The 19,329-nt window shown below is 40.4% G+C and overlaps 1 protein-coding gene across 4 annotated transcripts in view; it reads right to left on the minus strand.

The window, feature by feature from the left end:
• Positions 1-4,358: 4,358 nt before the first annotated feature.
• Positions 4,359-19,329, minus strand: part of klhl4 (kelch-like family member 4) — a 41,948-nt gene continuing 26,977 nt past the window's right edge. For all 4 annotated transcript variants that reach the window (XM_084132475.1, XM_084132474.1, XM_084132473.1 and 1 more), the window contains 4 exons: positions 18,191-18,353; positions 15,658-15,870; positions 14,780-14,951; positions 4,359-5,794 (listed from right to left, as the gene is read on the minus strand). In XM_084132475.1, coding sequence (XP_083988601.1) covers positions 5,735-5,794; positions 14,780-14,951; positions 15,658-15,870; positions 18,191-18,353 — 608 coding nt within the window. In that variant the 3' untranslated portion in view covers positions 4,359-5,734. The remainder of the gene's footprint in view (positions 5,795-14,779; positions 14,952-15,657; positions 15,871-18,190; positions 18,354-19,329) is intronic.

Consider the following 19,329-nt stretch of genomic DNA (forward strand, 5'->3'; position numbering starts at 1 on the left):
TCCTATAGTCTTTTGCGATCCAGAATGGGAGCACAGCTGATTGATTTGTTTGAGCTGCGCCCTCTACTGTACAGGCGTGAATTTGCATTCCCTTTCGTTCAGTCACTACGAGTTACATCAGTGAATGACGAAATGGGGGCTTCGCTTAGAAGCCTGTCACCTTCAAGTTTTAGAAAACGAGCAAATGGCAATGGAAATGTCATGGGTCTGCAGAATTTGCATAGCGTAACTCCGCCCGACCGCTTGGGTATAAAAGGAGGACGTCGGCAGTCTCGCATCATGTTTTTACTTCGGAGCCAAGAGTATCTCTTCACTCTCTGCAAGCCTGTTCTGAGTTCTTCGTGGTTCTACGAGACGAGCGACTCTTCAGTGTGTTGGTGTGACGGCGCGTTCCAGCGAGATCACATTGCCTGCTGCTGATCTGTGCAGTGATCTGCCATCAGTGTGTGTTTCTCCTTGGGTGCTTCAACACTCTGCAGAGTATTTTCCTCTCATTTACAAAGGAGCTTGCACATGGCACGTCTTTTTAAAGATGTCTCGTCCGTGCACTTCTGGGTGCGGTCGGTCTGTTTCATCTTCTGATGGGCACAATTGCTGTCTAGCATGTTTAAGCTTAGATCACGCTTAGGCAGCGTTTGTGGATGACTCATGTTCTCATTGCGGGAACATGACCATTGCGGCGCTTCAGTCAAGACTCAATGACCTCCGTAGAGGTAGAGTCCCCTCTGCCAGACCCCAATCTATCCCCTCCACGAGGTGGTACTTTGGCTGGTGGCCAGGGTACCCTGAGGGTGATGGTGTGGAACAAAGCCTCGATGATGCATCCTTGGGCCACACCCCACTTTTGCGCGCCGCAACCCGCGGGCGTCATCAGTGATATTCGGCGCCCCAGAGGATGATACTATGACCCTCCACAATGTCCCGAGCGCTCGCGGTGGCCTCCATCAAGAGGGTAGGGGACCTGCAGGCATTTTCGGTTGCCGAAGTGTGCCTGGAATTCGGGCCGGCTTACTCTCATGTGATCTTGAGACCCCGCCCTGGTTACATGCCCAGGGTTCCCACCACTCCTTTCAGGGATCAAGTGGTGAACCTGCAAGCGCTGCCCTTGGAGGAGGCAGACCCAGCTTTGGCACTGCTCTGTCCAGTATGCGCCCTCTGTGTTTACGTAGACAGAACGCAGTGTTTCAGGACCTCAGACCAGCTCTTTGTCTGTTATGGTGGGAAGTGGAAGGGAAAGGCTCTCTCCAAACAAAGGTTGTCTCACTGGATAGTGGACGCCATTGTCTTGGCTTACCAATCGCAAGGTCGACCATGCCCCCTTGGGTGTGTAGCTTCCTCCTGCGCTTTAGCGCATGGCGCCTCACTAACAGACATCTGTAGAACTGCAGGCTGGGCGACACCCAACACTTTTGCGAGATTATATAATCCCTGCGTAGAGCCAGTGGCCTCTCATGTACTCGCTTCCACTAGCCGGTAAGCAGGACCTGCTCAGTGTCATCGCTTGCTGCGCCATTCCAATCCATGGACTGGATACGTGCGCTATTTCACTCAGATGAGTTCTCCTTAGACCCTGAGTTCCTCCTGCACTGTTGATGCCGTCACCTGAGTGCATGCCTGGTTTATCAGTCCTCGTGATTGGCTAGGTGCACCATGTGCATGGTTCCCCTGTTGGGCGACCCCCACATGTGTATTTCCACGGTAAGCCTCCTCCGAGCATGTGTTTTCCCTCTGCAAGTTCCCTCTTGCCATCTCGAGTTTGAAACTTTCCACCCTGCAGGCTGGACACCTCTGAGTTTTCCATATGCTTCCAGCTCTTGGGTCATATGTGTATTCCAAGTCCTCCCCTCGGGTAGGCGCTGTGTTACATATTCCACCTGGGATATGCCACCCAGTGTACCTTGGTATTCCTGCGTTAAGCCTAGCCCTTCATTCGTGCTAGTCTCATGACAGGGAGCTCAGTCTTGCACAGGGCACTGGAAGACAGCCGCTGTGGCGTGATTGAATTGGGACCCCCATTTCGTCATTCACTGACGTAACTCGTAATGACTGAACAAAAGGGAATGTCTTGGTTACGTACGTAACCCTCGTTCCCTGAGGAGGGAACGGAGACGTTACGTCCCTCTGCCACAACCGCTGTACCGCTGGAACAGCCTGGAGTTCAGTCTTGGCTTCTCAGCGGAAAACATGATGCGAGATTGCCGGCGTCCTCCTTTTATACCCACGTGGTCGGGCGGAGTTACATTATGCAAATTCCGCAGACCCATGGCAGTTCCATTGCCATTAGCTCGTTTTCTAGAACTCGAAGGTAATAGACTTCTAAGTGAAACCCCCATTTACAGAGGGTTACATACGTAACTGAGACGTTTCCTTTAGCCTGAGGCTTATTCATTTCACCTTTGGTGTGAAAGTGCCTTTACATTGGCCAACTATACATTTATGGATTATGGATGTCAAAAAGTAACTCTTAGGCAGCCATGCTCTGACCCTCTCTTTGTGTTTTTTTTTTATTTATTTATTTTTAAATCCGTTATATATGAAGACTTCAGATGCAAAAGCCTCTAAGTGCCATCTGAAATTTTCTTCTAAAATAAGCATTTTTTTCAAGCTCGTATGTTTAAGTTCAGTAATTTCCCTTTAATGACAATTAATAGGTCATTTTCATTGCCATTAAAGTGAAATAACTGAACATAAACATACAAGCTTGATAAAAATGATCATTCTTGAAGGAAATTTCAGATGGCACTTAGAGGCTTTTGCATCTGAAGTCTTCATATATACTGTTTATATAATTTCCTAATATTTCATCTAATATTATGCAGGATTATTATCTCAATTACCTGCCCTTGACCTAGTTTATGCAAGTTGACATTTATTGTTCATAGCAGAGACAGAGAATGCCTTTTTTTAAGCAATGGGACTAGAAGTGCAACAGCACCATCTGCTGTAAACACACAATTATGCATACACATTAAAATGTAAAACCATGTACTTTAGAGCCAGGTTGAGTCTGTCTCACTGTAAGTCATTGCAAGGTCTGCTGCAACTTTTACTGGATCTAGTCCAGACTGTCGTGTTTATATTGAATTCTTATTTGAGCTCCGCAATAAGTATGCAAAGTAATTTGATGGTCCCAGTGATATCGACAGGAGCGTAGATTACTTTTATGTAATGTCCAACAAAATCACACTTGCCGTATTTTTTTGCAAGATGAAATTAATTGTGACAGATTATTATTAAGTTTTGTGATTTCAGAGAAAGTAAAGTAAATATTCTCCAAATTAGAAAGTTGCTAGTACTAATACAACAGATGAAACTTGAAATGGTGTGAGTGGAATTTATATGGGTCTGTACTTTCTTACCTTCATTCAGAGGTCTTGGCATTGATTTCTCAGTTCCTGCTTGGATGAAACAGACACAGCTTTCCATGAACCGGAGGTCAGGTAATTTCAGAAGGCTTTTCAGATATTGCCATTTCCAACATCTGGTGGGACTGAAACAACACCTGCAGCCGTTTTAGCCTTTTGCAACCCCTCTCCACCCGTCTTCTGATGTGCTGCAGCAATTGCGTTGCATTAATAATAAATTTGTATTCCCTTTGAAATGTTCAGTCTTTGTTTTGCTCTTGCTCTGTTGGAGAACAAAGAATATAATTGCAATCTATCCATTTTATCAGATACAATCTGGCTTTGGACATTGCTCTGTCCTTTCGCATCACTTTCATCTCGTGACATTTCAGACTATCAACAAATAACACATTAATTTTTTTAAAGGTTACACTGCACCAATTCAGGTTCTTTTTTTTCTAGCCTTGAACCACTTAGGTGAACCTCCTAAGAATCTGGGCCTGTTTGATTGAAATGCTATTGCTTCTTTTAATTTCATATTGATTCAGTTATGTCCTTCATGTAGAATAATGATTCTACCCATGTACTAGATGTATTGACCATTGTAGTACTGAACTGATGTATTGAACATATTGCTGTTATTGTTAGATTTTGACTTCAAATCCATAATGTTTAGCATAAAGTATCCAGACTGTTGGTAACATGTTGATTTTGTTGCAGATGACATGGTTAATCTTTGTGGTAGTGAGACTTAGTGACTTGTTTCAGTGGTCGCATTTTCATTTTCAGATAGAATTCATTATTAGTTTCAAGACAGTAGTGTCTGTTAGATGTCTTAGATACAAGACATCTAACAGACACACTACAGCTGAGGCAATATGCATCAAATGCTGTACAAGAGACAACCACTGGAGGCCACTGGAGTATTACAAAAAATAAAAAAGGGGGCTTGAAACAGCATATGCAGGACATGCAGTGCCTATTCAGATGGTATACGCCATGGAAATACTCAGGAAAGAGAATAACTTTTTTATTTCTAAGTTTCTTCAGCATGCCATATAAAACAATGAAAAAGTCAACGAAAGCATTTTATGTATTACTAATGCGTCACACTGGTAAACTTATTCTTGATCAGCATGTTACATTCCAGTTAAGTCAGGTAATGAGGCTCTTCAATAAAACATTATGGCAGTCAAACAACAAATGAATGTCAGTACATCACAAAGCAAGAATTTATATAACAGTTTTAATGACGTCATGGTTAAAGACCCCATGATACCAAGAGTTTTGTGGCATTTAGTCCATGTCTGTAAGCATTGAAGTTATACTTGTACTTGTAAATGCAGACAAAATGATCTTTTGGCAGATATACAAATTTTCAATTTTCATGGCAGTGATGACAAAACTTAAGCCGATTTAATATGAAATGAGCCTTTTGATATATCCCACCCGATCGTCCAGTTCGAATAGGGAACATTTCAACACAAAACTGTTTGGCAAGTGATTTCATGGGGTCTTTAAAATATTTAATAATGGAATTCAAACATATTGAAGTAGCATGCCAATATGTTATGATAATAAATTACACTGGACCAGGGACTATATACAATACAAATTACAAAACCTTTACATAAAGGTGAAATATCAATATGATATAATAGTATATTTTCTACTGTAAACCTTATTACCATTAAAATCATGACTTACCAACACGTGCTAATTACTTTGGTGTTTTTTGTTTATTTTTTTATTTTTTATTTTTTTGCTTCTATAGTAACTTCGTGCTGAACCTAGTCTCAGACAAAATGTGTCTTCGGATGAGAATTGCATGAGTGAGTGTCCACACTTTGGGTAAACCAGGATGATTTGTTGCAAGTATACAACTGGAAGTATTCACAGTGGTTTTTAAAATTGTGTATCTAAGATCAAAATACATTTTCCACAAAATTGCACAAGTAATCAAGTATGCTGCTGTCTTTGAAATACATTTGATTTTGATATAGTTAAAAGATAGAAGAATGTCAAAAATGTTGGATGAAATTAACAAGATGTAAATACTAAAATGAAAAGTTCTATCTAAAAAATAATAATAATCAGCCTGGATACATTTTCAAAAGTATTTTTTTTTTTTTTTTTTCTCAATATAAAATGTGAAATTTTCTTATATAATTTTCTTATAGTTAAGTAAAATCTTATAAGCATTTTTTTCCCCAGTCTCTAATAGTGCTGAAATATCTGAGCAAAAATAGAGTGAACTGCACACGGTTGTTAGTTAGTTGAATCCAGTATTGACGATAGCTTTGATGAACTTTCTGTACTACGTGAAAAGAGCATTCCAAGAGTTGACATTGCACGCCTTTTTGAGGTCAAAGTCCAGGGACTCTGTGCCTTCAAGGCAGTTTCACGACCACCACACAGGCCCCAGCTCTCCCGATGTTTAGAAGAACCTCCTGGAATAACAAGAGACAGAGGTTAATGACCAGTGTCCGACCACAGCAAATTCCCTCCTCCGCAGTGCTCTCAGTCACACACTGTCTACTTACAGCCCATTTCAGGTAATATTATGAAAGAGAGAGCAAGAGAGAGCCATGGGAAGCTCAGACAGGAGGCAAACTAGACTTGAATAGAGTGTTTCTAATGCAGACTGGCTAAGGAAAGAGTGGCTTGTGACACAGTGGAAAACAGATGAATGGCAGGAAATGCTTGCACTTCCTGTTCACAGACGCACATCATCCACGCATTGAAAGAATATTCACAAAGCTGACTGTTTTGACATAATCCAATGTTCTAGAACATTTCTAGGTTCAAGATTTATTATTATTTTGAGCACACGACATGGTTGGTAAAACTATGGACAGCTAAGATTTATTCAGGAGTATTTCAGTTCAATACAAGTTAAGTTTAACTGACAGTCCTTGTGGCATAATAACATACATATTAATTTTGAATTGCTCCTCCTTTCTTTAAAAAAAAGCAAAAATCTGGCTTGCAGTGAGGTTCAGTGAACTTGCAGCACAATACAATGGGGCCAATGCATAAAAGCTAAAATAGTCGGTTTCAAAATTATAGCCACAAGACATAAACAATATGCATGTTAAAGGGATATTTCACCCAAAAATTAAAATGATCCCATGATTTACTCATCCTCAAGTCATCCTAGGTGTATATGACATTCTTCTTTCAGACGAATACAATGGGAGTTACATAAAAAAAATGCCCTGGCTCTTCCAAGCTTTATAATGGTATAATGGCTGTTTCTGTTTTGAAGTCCATAAAAGTCCATCTATCCATCATAAAATAACTCCACACGGCTACGGGGGGTTAATAAAGGCCTTCTGAAGTGAAGTGATGTGTTTGTGTAAGAAAAGTATTCACATTAAAACTTTATTAAGTAAAATAACTAGCTTCCAGCCAAATAAACATCCGGATTCGACTTAAGTCTAAACGCAACTTATGCGAGTAATGCGACGTACTGCTGATATTTACGCAATGCCTTGACACTCTACGCTACTTCTGACGTCATAATATTTCCATAATAAAATATTATTATTATCATAATAAAGAGGTAAGTTGCGCTTTAGGCGCAAGTAGATTGTGTTTGGCTGTTTGTCCGGAAGCTAGAATTTTACTTTGTAACGTGTTAAATATGAATTCTTTTCTTACACAAACGCATCGCTTCGCTTCAGAAGGCCTTTATTAACCCCCCAGAGCCGTGTGGAGCACTTTTATGATGGATAGATGCACTTTTATGGACAGCCATTCACTGGCATTATAAAGCTTGGGAGAGCGACATTTTTAAATATAACTCCGATTGTATTCGTCTGAAAGAAGAATGTCATATACACCTAGGATGACTTGAGGGTGAGTAAATCATGGGATCATTTTTCATTTTTGGGTGAACTATCCCTTTAAAATGATTTTACTGTGGAATAAAATCACTAACTTTTTCTGTGTTGTTATAAGCAGTTAACTTTGGCTGGTGTTAACTTTTACTGCCGTGACAATGTAACATCTAAAACACTAAACTGACCATACAAATAAGAGAGCAACTTTACAGCTAAATTAATATACAAGTGAAAAAATGATAAGCTTTACATTTCTGCTTTCTGCGAATCCTTTAATTAATTGGCACCATTTACTTCCATTGTAAGTGAGTCACTGTAAAAACAAACAACAAAAACACTAGAAACATAAAACTATATATATATTTTTTTTTTTTTTGCTGAAAACGCAGATAGTTTTACAATCAGTGACTGAATAACAACATCATTAGTGTTGGTTTTCCTGTATATTAGCAGAATTGCAAATGTGATATTGTTTAATAAAATTTAAGTTGAGGTAATGATTCAATTACCCTTTCATAAAGTGACCAATCACTTGCTTCATTCCTGAATGAATTAGTCCTTTTGAAATGATCAAATGATTCAATGACTCACTAATTAAGACTTTACACTATCTACTGGCAGTTTTAGTTTAACTAGTAAAATATAAGTTACTTAAATGTCCAAATTTAACTAAGGCCTATTCCTAGCTCAAATCTAAGCCTTGTCTGTGAAACCGGGCCTAAGTGTTTTTCAATTTAAGCGGTTTAGAATGTCCTGCTGTTTTTCTCTGATTGTGTTCCCTCTGATTTTGTTCACAATTTTTTTTTTCTTCTTTTGAGATGGAAAATTAACAGGCCTGTGCTGCAGTTCTATGGATGTTTTGCCCGCTAGGTCTCTGCGCCAGTCACGTGACTTAAAACATATTGGTTACTAATGTAACCCCCGTTCTGCGAAGGAGGGAATGGAGACGTTATGTCAGAACTGACTGATGCAGTGGGATCTCACCTGAGAGCCCAATCACCTTTGAGTGGTAACAAAACAAGCCAATGTACATTGGCAATGAGTTTTGCATGGCAAGCCACACCCCTACATACAGGTATATAAGGCAGTGTGTAACTCACTCAAACAAGTTTGCGTGTAAGTTGCATCTGTACTTGGTCTGACGGAAGGACACACTTCCCAAGGGGAAGGTCGATAGCTGCTGTCCCTTTCTGTTTAATCTATACAACCATGACTGGTTGAATAACACCTAGGACAAGTGCCGAATCCAGATGGAAAGGGACACTACGGAGACCACACCCTGCCCGTAGGGAGGTAACATGTGGAAATACACATATGGACTGACCCTCTGGGCAGTGCTACATATGGAATATCCCTGCGGTAGGTCCTTTCTAGACAGGGATGGAACCATTACCAATGCAGAGATGGGGCAGAGTGGAATCTGCTCAGGGAAAGATGCTGGTTTACTGACAGGGAAACTTTACCGTGGAAGAATACTCATATAAAGCTGGGACCAAGATGGGTTTTGTGCATGTTGACCACTAGGGTCCCACCTAGTGGCAGGTGCAATCCTGCATGAAATCCATCTGGGCAATTAACATGGGGCCATTATGGAACCCATGGACAAACCTATATGGAGCCCATTTTTCAGCCCATTTCATACCCATATGGGCCCCACATACAATCACAACATACGGGGCATCTAGCCCAGTACAGGGGCTGACCGACCAGGCATGCACACGAGTACTAGGCCTGGCGTTGGACGCCTCTGCTGTGTCTGACTGCCGAAGGATGCTTGGAGGAAACTCCCTCCAGAGTTCGCCAGGCGTTTGTACTTGGGAGGAAACCAGCTCCACACAGAGATTGTAGAATCTCGCAAATGTTAAGTTCAAGTTCAAGTTCACTTTATTTATATAGCACATTTACAACAGCCACGAGGTTGACCAAAGTGCTTTACAGAACAACCAGACAAATAATAAGAAAATAATACCTGCATAACAACACATAAAACACAAATAAAAGCAGCAAACCTAAGAGCAACCTAAAAACCGAAGTAGCAAAACAGTATCAGACTAAAATATAAAATAGTAAAACAGAAGTGGCAAAGCAGTATCAGATTCAAGTATAGAATGGAAAGACAGGAGTGGCAAAACAGTATCAGACTCAAATATAAAATAGTAAAACCAACCTAAGAATAGAGATCAATATGCTAAAGAAAACAGGTAGGTTTTTAATAGAGACTTGAAGACAGACAGGGTAGGGGCCATTCTAATCTCTAGAGGCAGGGTGTTCCAGAGTCGTGGCCCTGCCACCGCAAATGCATGCTCCCCTCTATGCTGTGTAAGGATGAACAAGTTCAGAGAGATAGGCAGGAGCTAAGTTATGTAGAGATTTAAAAACAAAAAGTAGAATTGTAAAATCTATTCTCTGGCAGCCAGTGTATAGATTTAAGAAACAGAGATGTGGTCAATTTGATATAATTGAACTTGATATAAAAGAACTTGATATACCGCTATATAAGGAATTGCAGTAATCTAGCTGAGACATTATAAATGCATGAACAGCCATTTCCAGAGTTTTCGGAGTGAGAAAGCCTTTGATTTTGGACAGTAGACGAAGTTGGTAGAAACTGGAACTGATTACGGATTAAATTTGTTTGTCAAATTTTAAAGGCTGGTCAACAAGAACACCTAAGTTCCGCACTCCTGGGGATTTAAAAGCTGATAGACTCTCTAAATCAGGGCTTATACACTGAGAAATTTCATTTGGGCCGAAAACAATGACCTCAGTCTTGTCTTCATTTAGAAAGAGGAAATTTTGGGCTAGCCATGCTTTAACCTCCTCTAAGCATAGCAGAAGATAATTTATTGCTACAGGGATGTTTCTCTTGATTAGAATATAAATTTGGGTGTTGTTTGCGTAAAAAAATGAAATGATACACCATGTTTCCTTAGAATAGCGCCCAGAGGTAGAATGTAGAGATAAAAAAAAGAGAAGGAGCCAAAATAGTGCCCTGGAAGACCACAGGTCAGAGGTGGAAGGTAATGATTCAGTCATTCATTCACCAGTCAGGAGAAATTACCCATCTTTACCAAAAACTTTCTGTCAGACAGGTTTGACTGAAACCATGTCAGAACAGAAGCTTTTAGACCCACCCAAGACTCTAGTCTAGATAAAAGAGTAGGGTGGTCAATGGTATCAAAAGCTGCTGAAAGATCTAAGAGAACAAGACCCACAGTATCTCCGGAATCAGTGGAGAGATAAATATCATTTAACACTCTCAGGAGGGCGGACTCAGTGCTGTGAGCAGTCCTAAAACCAGATTGAAAAACCTCATAGATACAATTATTTGACAAAAAGTGTTGGAGTTGATCCAGCACAATTTTCTCCAATAGCTTAGAAATGAAAGGCGAGACAGAGATAGGCCGAATTTTTTTTAAAACAGAAGGATCTAGTGAAGGCTTCTTGAGCAGTGGAGTGACCGTAGCCACTTTAAGATTGTCAGGAACAGAGCCCGTTTTGAGACACTTGTTGATAAGAGATACCATATCTGGCCCAACCGAATCAATGATTAATTTTAAAAATCTCGGGTGAATGATATCATTAGGACAAAATGAAGGTTTGAGCTTGACAGTCACGTCCTTCAGTGTCTGGAGGTTGATGGGATCAAAAACCTCCCAAAAACCAGAAGCAGGTGTCAAGATTGGGGGGACCGTTAAATTAGGGCAGACACCAAGTCTCAAGTCTTTGGAAGTCTTCACATAGAGCATCTGAGGCAACAGACAATGTGTTAACAGATGGATTTACAACAGATTGAATGACTGAAAACAGAACCTTTGGGTTAGAGTGATTGGATTCAATTAAGTTAGAAAAATAAGCAGCTTTCGCAGACTTAGCAGCATTCTGGTATGATGTTAGAGAGTCTTTGAACATTTGGAATGAGACAAGTAGCCTGTCCCGCTTCCATTTGCATTCAGCCTTTCTACAAATTTGTCTTTGGTGACGAGTGTAAGTTTTGCCACAGTTCAGATTTTGGTTTGCACTTGTGAGGCTTAAGGGGAGCAGTCACATCTGCTACCTTAAGCCAGGCAGAACTTAAAAGGCTAAGATGTTGATCCGCATCCAGGTCATATAATGGTTGATCCAAGTGCAAGTGTGAGCATAGTTCAGCAAAGCACAAATCGGAGTTTGTGCTAAACAGTGGAGAGTAGAACCGCAACAATGTTACAGGTGCAATAGTGAGTTGAGAGAGCTCCGGAAGAGAGAAGTGAGAATAAAACAGGCTTATGATCAGAGAGCAGAAAATCTGAGTACACAATATCAGTGACATCGACCCCATAGGAGAGTACAAGATCCAACGTGTGGCCCTGAATATGAGTAGAGTTTTTGATACACTGTGATAGATTAAAAGCATCTATTAGATTAAGAAACTCCTGCGACAATGAATTTGACAAACAGCAAACATGAATATTAAAATCGCCCACCAGTAGAAAGCGATCATAATTTGTGGCAATATTGACAATAAGTTCAGTAAATTGCCGTATAAAATCCTTAGGAGAATGTGGAGGGCGGTATATCACCCCTAGACAGACAGGACTATTCCAGTCTAGGTGGAGAAGCTGAGCTTCAAAACTGGGGAAGGCCGTTACAGGGACAAGCTGGCAGCGTGAGGAGAGAGAATTATTCAAAATTGTTATTATCCCACCCCCGCGTCCATTCGGACGAGGAGAGTTAAAAAAAATGTACAGTCAGCTGGAACCAGTTCTGAGAAGGGTGTTAAAGGATAACTGTCGCCAAAATGCAACCTAGGGTCTTTTTGTTAATCTACCCGAGGCAAACTTTCGTTTAAAAGCATAATTAGAATGGAAACGCCACTTTTAAGTTTGACCGTATTTTCGTTTTCGGTCAATTGCCTTTTGAATGGGAGTTCTTGGGGCACTACTATGATAGCATAAAAAATCGCTATTTTTAAAACAATAAGAAGGCTCAACACAACATGAAACTGTGCTCGAAGTATCACCAGGGGCTCTACACATGAACTCGAGCATTGAGAACATTGTCTGTGTACACAGAGTTTACTAAAAAGAAAGATTTTGAACAACTCACAGTAGCTGTGTCCGCCGGTATTTTGACAGTCAAAGATTTTTTGTAAACTCTGTTAATCGAAAATACGGTCAAACTTAAAAGTGGCGTTTCCATTCTAATTATGGTTTTAAACGGAAGTTTGCCTCAGGTAGATTAACAAAAAGACCCTAGGTTGCATTTTGGCGACAGTTATTCTTTAAATCACCAATCTTTATCCAGGATTCTGTGATGAACATAAAATCCAGGTTATGAGATGAGTAGAAATCATTTAATAAAAAGGTCTTATTCACCACAGAGCGGGCGTTTATTAATGCCATCTTAGGCGGAGGAATAGTGACAGGAGATGAAGACGCTCTTCTCAATGAGCGCAGATTTTCGTGATTAACTCCTTGCCACCGGGAGCAGAGGCCAGCTCTGTGGAGATCAACCCGAGCGACAGGACTCAGGTGTAGGGGAAAAACAGGACGGAGCCACCAGTAAACCGCATCCAGCGGGCGCAAGGCAGCAGAGCTGCACCGAGCGAGTCTCAGTTTCCTCAGTTTCGCGATGTATCCTCCGCAGATTCCTCGTTTCCTCCTTCACTTTCTCCGCGAGATGTTGAGCGGCCACCTGCGTATACCGTGCGGGATGATCGTTCTGAGCAACTCATACAATTTGTAGAAGGGGCAGTCCACGTCCAAGGTGTGAGAGTTTGTGAATGAGTGACGCCGATGTCTAGGAGAGCTTGACAGTCGTATACTAAAAGCGTACAGCAGATTAAAGACACAGCAAACAACCAGAGAAGAAAACACGAGAGCAAAAGACAGCAAGCCAAACACACAGGCGCCATCTTGGAGACGTCACACCATCAGGCAGAGGTGGGTAGTAACAAAGTACCTTTACTCCGTTATATTTACAGTACATGAGTCATTTTTTGGGAAAATTTGTACTTTTAAGAGTAGATTTAACTGTGGGCACTTTAACTCAAGTACATTTCTAATGAAAATACCGTACTTTTATTTCGTTACGCTGGGACTGGCTCTATTGCGTCCTTCACCAGCAGGACCACAATCTCCGCACGCAGGACAGGAGCATCCTTGACTTCCACTGAGGTGGCGAATGCCAGCGTACTGAATCGCATAGTCAAGGCTAATCGTATTAGGAGGCATTGCGTCCTCAAACCACACAAACTCCTGATTTGTGGCGAAAAAAGAGGTGGATGAGAGTGAAGCATAGCGTCGCTCACTGTCAAACCACACCCAGAGATTGAAAGTGTTTTTTGTAAAACAAAACTGAAGATTCTCCACGCGGCCCTCCTCCAGGGGAAGGAGCAGTGCACCCACTGTCTCTTAAAGAACAACTCCCTCGAAATCTGGGTCACCCGTCTTAGGGATGGTGTTTCACTGACCATTTAGAGGGTTTAGTGATGGCTGAGATGAGCTGCATAGCATTCCTATGGGCATCTAGATGTTGCGGCTTGAGTCATGGCTGCTGCTGTGGCTGCACCAGAGCAGACGTAGGCAGAGCAGGCGGAGGGGCAGCCCCTGGTTGTCTGGGGGCAGCAGCATCACGCTGGGGCAGGATGTGTTTGACCACCTCCATCTGCTTCTGTACTGCTGAGAACTGCTGGGCAAAGTCATCATCAGTGTCGTCAAAAAGGCCGACCTGGGAGAAGGAGGAGTCGAGAAAGCGAACTTTGTCAGCCTCCTTCATCTCAGCCAGATTCAGTAAGCCTTGGTGGCAAGTGTGGCCGAGAACTTACAGGGCTTGGATGGAAGGTGGCAGCACTTTGCGGGTATAAAGTGAGAGCAGAGGAAGCAGCAAAGCGGCTTCTGGCAGTAAAAGGTGCCTTCCATGACTTTGTGAGCTCCTCATGCACCTTCAGGAAGAAAGGAACCTGGGCAGGGCGGTGCTACTCTTTTAACAGTTGAAGCACCCAGGGGTGAAATCGCTGCATTTAGCTGTGCAGTTAATTTTTTAGATGCGACCACAGCTGAATGCGCCGTCTCTCCAACTCAGAACTGCTTCCCATTCTTGTCAGCTCACACAAAAAATAAATGCAGAGCACTGAAGTGTCTCAACCGCTCGGCTCCGAAGCGAACGCTTGAATGAGTGAGTTGCACTCTGCCTTATATACCTGTATGCACGGGAAGTGGCTTGCCATGCAAATCTCACTCACCAGTGTGCATTGGCTTGTTTTGTTACCACTCAAAGGTAATTGGGCTCTCAGTCGAGAACCCACTCCATCAGTTCTGACGTGACGTCGAACGTGACTGACTAGATAAATCTATCTATCTATCTATCTATCTATCTATCTATCTATCTATCTATCTATCTATCTATTTATTTATTTATTTATTTATTATTTAAAGTGGGATTTCAAGAACTGGAAAAGTCATACAAATCAATAAAATCTTTACTCCTTGGGTATTTTTACAATTAATATATTTTTGTAGTTATGATAAGCTCTAAAAAATTAATCAGGTAGAAAATTGTGAGTAAAACAAACAGTAAAGCGTGATTTAAACATGGACTCAATCCACCCACCTCAGTCCATTCATTGTTCTGTGCATCATAGGACTCAACACTGTTTAAGTAGGTCTGACCATCATAGCCTCCGACCGCATATAACCTGTCTCCCAGCAAACACACCCCCACTGCATCCCGGGGGACGCTCAGGGAGGACACTGTGGTCCATGTGTCTGTTTTGGGGTCATACCTGTGAATGCAGTACAGAACATATGAGACGAAATACAACACAATAGAAAAACAATGCTAGCACTTTCAAAATAAGCCACTGAAAAAAAAGAGAGATAATTACACAGAGCATGTAAACAGCATTAAGTCTGTAATCTAGACAGTGGAAGCCTTTGAAAGCACACGGACTATGATTATCATCTCTAACAATGAAATCTATTGTGCTTTCAACACATAGAGTAATGCGTTTAAGTTTCTGATGGCCTTTGTTCATTAATTAATGTATTTTATGTAATTTGTATTGTGTTTTAGCTACTTATTTCAGTTATTTACTTATACATTGGCTCCAAAATGATTTGCTTTTAGACACTGAGCCTTTTTTCCTCAACCGTTTCACCATTTTATTTAACATTTGATAATGTTAACAAGGTTTACTCCACATTGGTATAGGCTGTAGTTCAAATCATCACCAGCAGGAGGCGTTTAACACCAGATTACTGAACTACTGTGGCTTCCAACCACATTCCTCAATAACAAGGTAACAGTGATTTCACAATGAAGTAAGGTGTGTCCAGATTTGCAATTAAATGTGCAAATTATAGTACTTGGCACCCATAACTATCTGCCGAGACTCACAACCTGCTTTTGTGGGGTGTTGTTGTCATTATTATGAAGATAATTATGTGTTGGATTTCTTTCTTCCCAGATGTTGTGTCATTGTAGCTTACCTCTCCACACAATCAGACAGACGAGAACAATGGCTTGAAGCTGGTGCATCATGTCCTCCAACTGCATACAAGAAACTGTTATATGTGGCCACACCCACTCCTCCCCTCCTCTTTGACATCGGTGCACACATGCTCCATTTGTTGGTGTGGGGATCAAAACATTCCATTGATCGCAGACAGGAGCTTCCATCACGACCACCGACAGCAAACAACCTGTAAATATATAAAGACAAAAAAACATTTGCAGCTTATTTTACTTTAGTACAGTGAAGTATTTCAGAGTGAAACAGGATGCTCAATGACTTTATTTTTTTTTGCAAGTAGGAAAATTACTTTACTAGACCAACCTTAAAATACTTACAATCCACATTTTATTGGTTGTTTGGCATATGTTATCGAAACATATGTCATTAAAACAGGAGTTTTGTACATAAACAAAGAAAATGTTTTCTTATTAAAGTCAGCATGAAACTGAAGTTGTTGTGGTCTTTTCTTCCCTATTGTGACGTATATCCATGTCAAACGGCTTCTCAAAAAAGAAAAAAAGAATGTAGGGTGGGACTTGATTTTGTCCATCGGGAATTGATGTGATCATTGGATCATTGTGGTTTGCTATTGCTGCTGTTTGTGGCTGAAGAAATGTCAGTTTTGATTCATGGTGACTTTAAAGTAGACATGGCCTGTACTTGTACAACTATTACATAGATAGAAAATAGCTGCCAGGGGCCATTGCCAAGGTGGCTGCTGAGTGAACTGAAGCCCTGAATGGGAGTTTACAATTAATTACAGACCACTGCCCTCCTGCATCACCACAGTCAGAAATGAACTTTTTTATTGAGCGGTTTTATTTGCCCCCTGAAACAGAAATTGAAGTAATCTTTTATCTAAATGTCAAAACTTGCTCTTCTTGCATATGTCATAGACATCAAGTGAGCCTATCACAAGGCTGCACTGCAGGTAAACCAACCACATTCATATACAACAATCAAAAAAAAAAAGTCTAAAGCGTTTTAGTCACACATCACAATACATTAGTAAAATCAGTAGCAACTTCCATTTTTATATATATATATATAAATGTTTTTTTAAAAGCAATAATTGCATGGGTTAAGTGAGCACAGTAAGGCCACATGCCTTAAGAAAAATAAATAGATTAAAATTCCACGTTAACTTTAAGTGAAATATGAAAGAAATGTGTATTTTTCTTTTTCAAACTACACTTTCCCGAAAATACTGAGAATTACACTGATAAAAATAAATATTTGAGATAAGGTATATTTCAGATGAGGGTTTGTGAACTTCTTTCGCTTTCTTTCAGGGTTCTGTGGATTACTTTGTGAAATGTAAAAATTCTTAAATATTGTGGTTAAAGTTTATGGTCAAATGAAACAACATTTTCTATTATACTTTCTTTCTTTTTTTTCTATTATTGATTTTATAGGCATAAAAACCCTCAATAAAAGAAAGTAAACCTATCTCACTGTAGGACAACACATTGGTGCAAAGAAACCTTGGACATGACCAACGTATTAAGAAACTAGGTTTAGCATAATACACTAATGTTTTTCAATGAAGGATATTATAATGTCAATGTCAACTTTATGTATATAGCATCATTAAAAACAAAGATCGTTGACCAAGGTGTTGTACAATATGTCTGAAGAAATCAGCTACGATTAAAAGCCAGAGAAATGTTTAGAGCTTTGCTTTTTTTTAAAATAAGTAGGCTTTTCCAAAGTTTTGGTGGAGCAATGACAAAAGTACGATCATCTCTAAATTTGAGCCAAACCTGGGGAACATTTAGCAGTCTCTGGTTGGATGACCTTAGAGACCTTACTAAGGCCTTTTACAATGTTACTAATAATTTCAAGCATTTTTATATCATGGAGACCTTGGGTTTGCAGAGAGTCTTGGCGAGTGATCCCTGGGTCAGAAGAGGCTGACAATCCCTGTCCTACAGAGATTCAAAAAGTTGTTCTGTTGAAAAGACTGATCAATTAATCACTTTGAAAAGTAGGACAGTGGGCTCTAGAGGTAGGCTTGAAGGGTTTGTTTTTGACCTGGTCACAGTCATCAGTCAATGTTCTGCTAGATTCAAAACCAGCCTCTGTGTTTTTGGATAAAGCTAACAGCAGTTCGCCTGCCACTCAAGTGACTTTAATGTAAAAGACACTAGAGATGCTTTGGTCTCAGAGCCTATTAACTCCCGTCTGGCTGTACAAGGTTACGCAGTGTATTGGATACAGAACCTAATTCAGACCTCATCATGAGGAGAATCCATGGAGGAAAGCGATCAGCCACAGCACACTGCACATACTGTATACTGCCGTTGATAGAAACTTTTTTTTTTTTTTTTACTTTTTGAGTGAATTAAATTCCAAATTAAAATGTTTTACATATTACAATATTACTACAGTAGTAATATAGTGTAGTATCCCCTGTCTGAATTTAGATTTTTCAGTTATTCTGTAAGGAGCAGAGATTTTTAAAATTGTATATGGTAGCACAAAATAAGAACAAATGAATTCCTTACTTTCCATTGAGAGCAGTGACTCCGACAGTGCTGCGCGGGGTGGACATACTGGCCACATAATTCCACTGCCTCGCCTGGGGGTCCCACCTTTCTACTGTGTTCAAATAGCTCCATCCGTCATGGCCTCCCACTGCATACATGGGCCCCTCCAGCACAGCAATTCCTTTTTGAAGAAATAAATAAATAAAACAAGTAAAGAGAAAGACTCTGGGCTCAGCTTTTGGTGGTGCACGGCATACATTCGACAAATGCACAATCCAATATGAATTATCTGTCTTAGTCTTTGTATTGTAGTGAAACTGGCAAATGGCAAAATTCAAATGGCAGTACTATGGATTTAATTTCCATAGGAGCACTTCATCAGTAGCTAAAGACATTCTTCCGGTCTGACTCTGAGGATGAGAGCCCTGAGACGCTGTGGTAAGCATTAAGTATTCATGGTGCATCTCGCTGCTCCCTTTACAGAAAAGGTCCCTCATGTTTCTATTATAAATCTCTGGCTGTCGCTTTTGGGGGCTTGACATATAAATCGTCTCTTGACCGACATTTTGTTTCTGATATTGCAGTGCACTTTATAGACCTCAATGAGCAACCTTTGAGTGTCAGTTTTATGGGATTATTGTACAATACATTTTCTCATCTACGAGTTTAAATTACCTGCCATATTTTTTATATACATTTTTATGGACAGCCCAGATTGCCTTTATTAATTTACACGGTTGTTTTGATCTGTGACCACCCGGTTATTTTTATAGTTATTTCCTGATGCATGGGTGTTAAAGTCACAATTTCTATTATGTCCCACCTTATTGAAATAGTTGAGCAGCAATAAGGCTTGCTTTTATTGTATAGCACATACACTTAATTTTCTATTCAATTTCAATTGTCAATTTAGGTTAGTGTATTTGGTGCTTAAATTATCAACTTTTACGAGTAAGATTCAATGTCAAGAAAGCCAGCACCATTACTGCAATTTTTTGTTTTATTTATTTATTTTATTTTATTTTGCATCTGTACTTAACATGTTAAAGAGGACCTAATGCTGGCGACACCTGCTGGTCAAGATGTTGTAAATGCAACAATAACAGCCAAAACATGTAGGCTTTAATGCCACTTTTTGCAAACAAATTTTTTTAAAC

Source organism: Abramis brama (genome assembly GCF_963993115.1).
Source record: "Abramis brama genome assembly, chromosome: 13".
In the NCBI taxonomy this organism is placed as follows: domain Eukaryota; kingdom Metazoa; phylum Chordata; class Actinopteri; order Cypriniformes; family Leuciscidae; genus Abramis; species Abramis brama.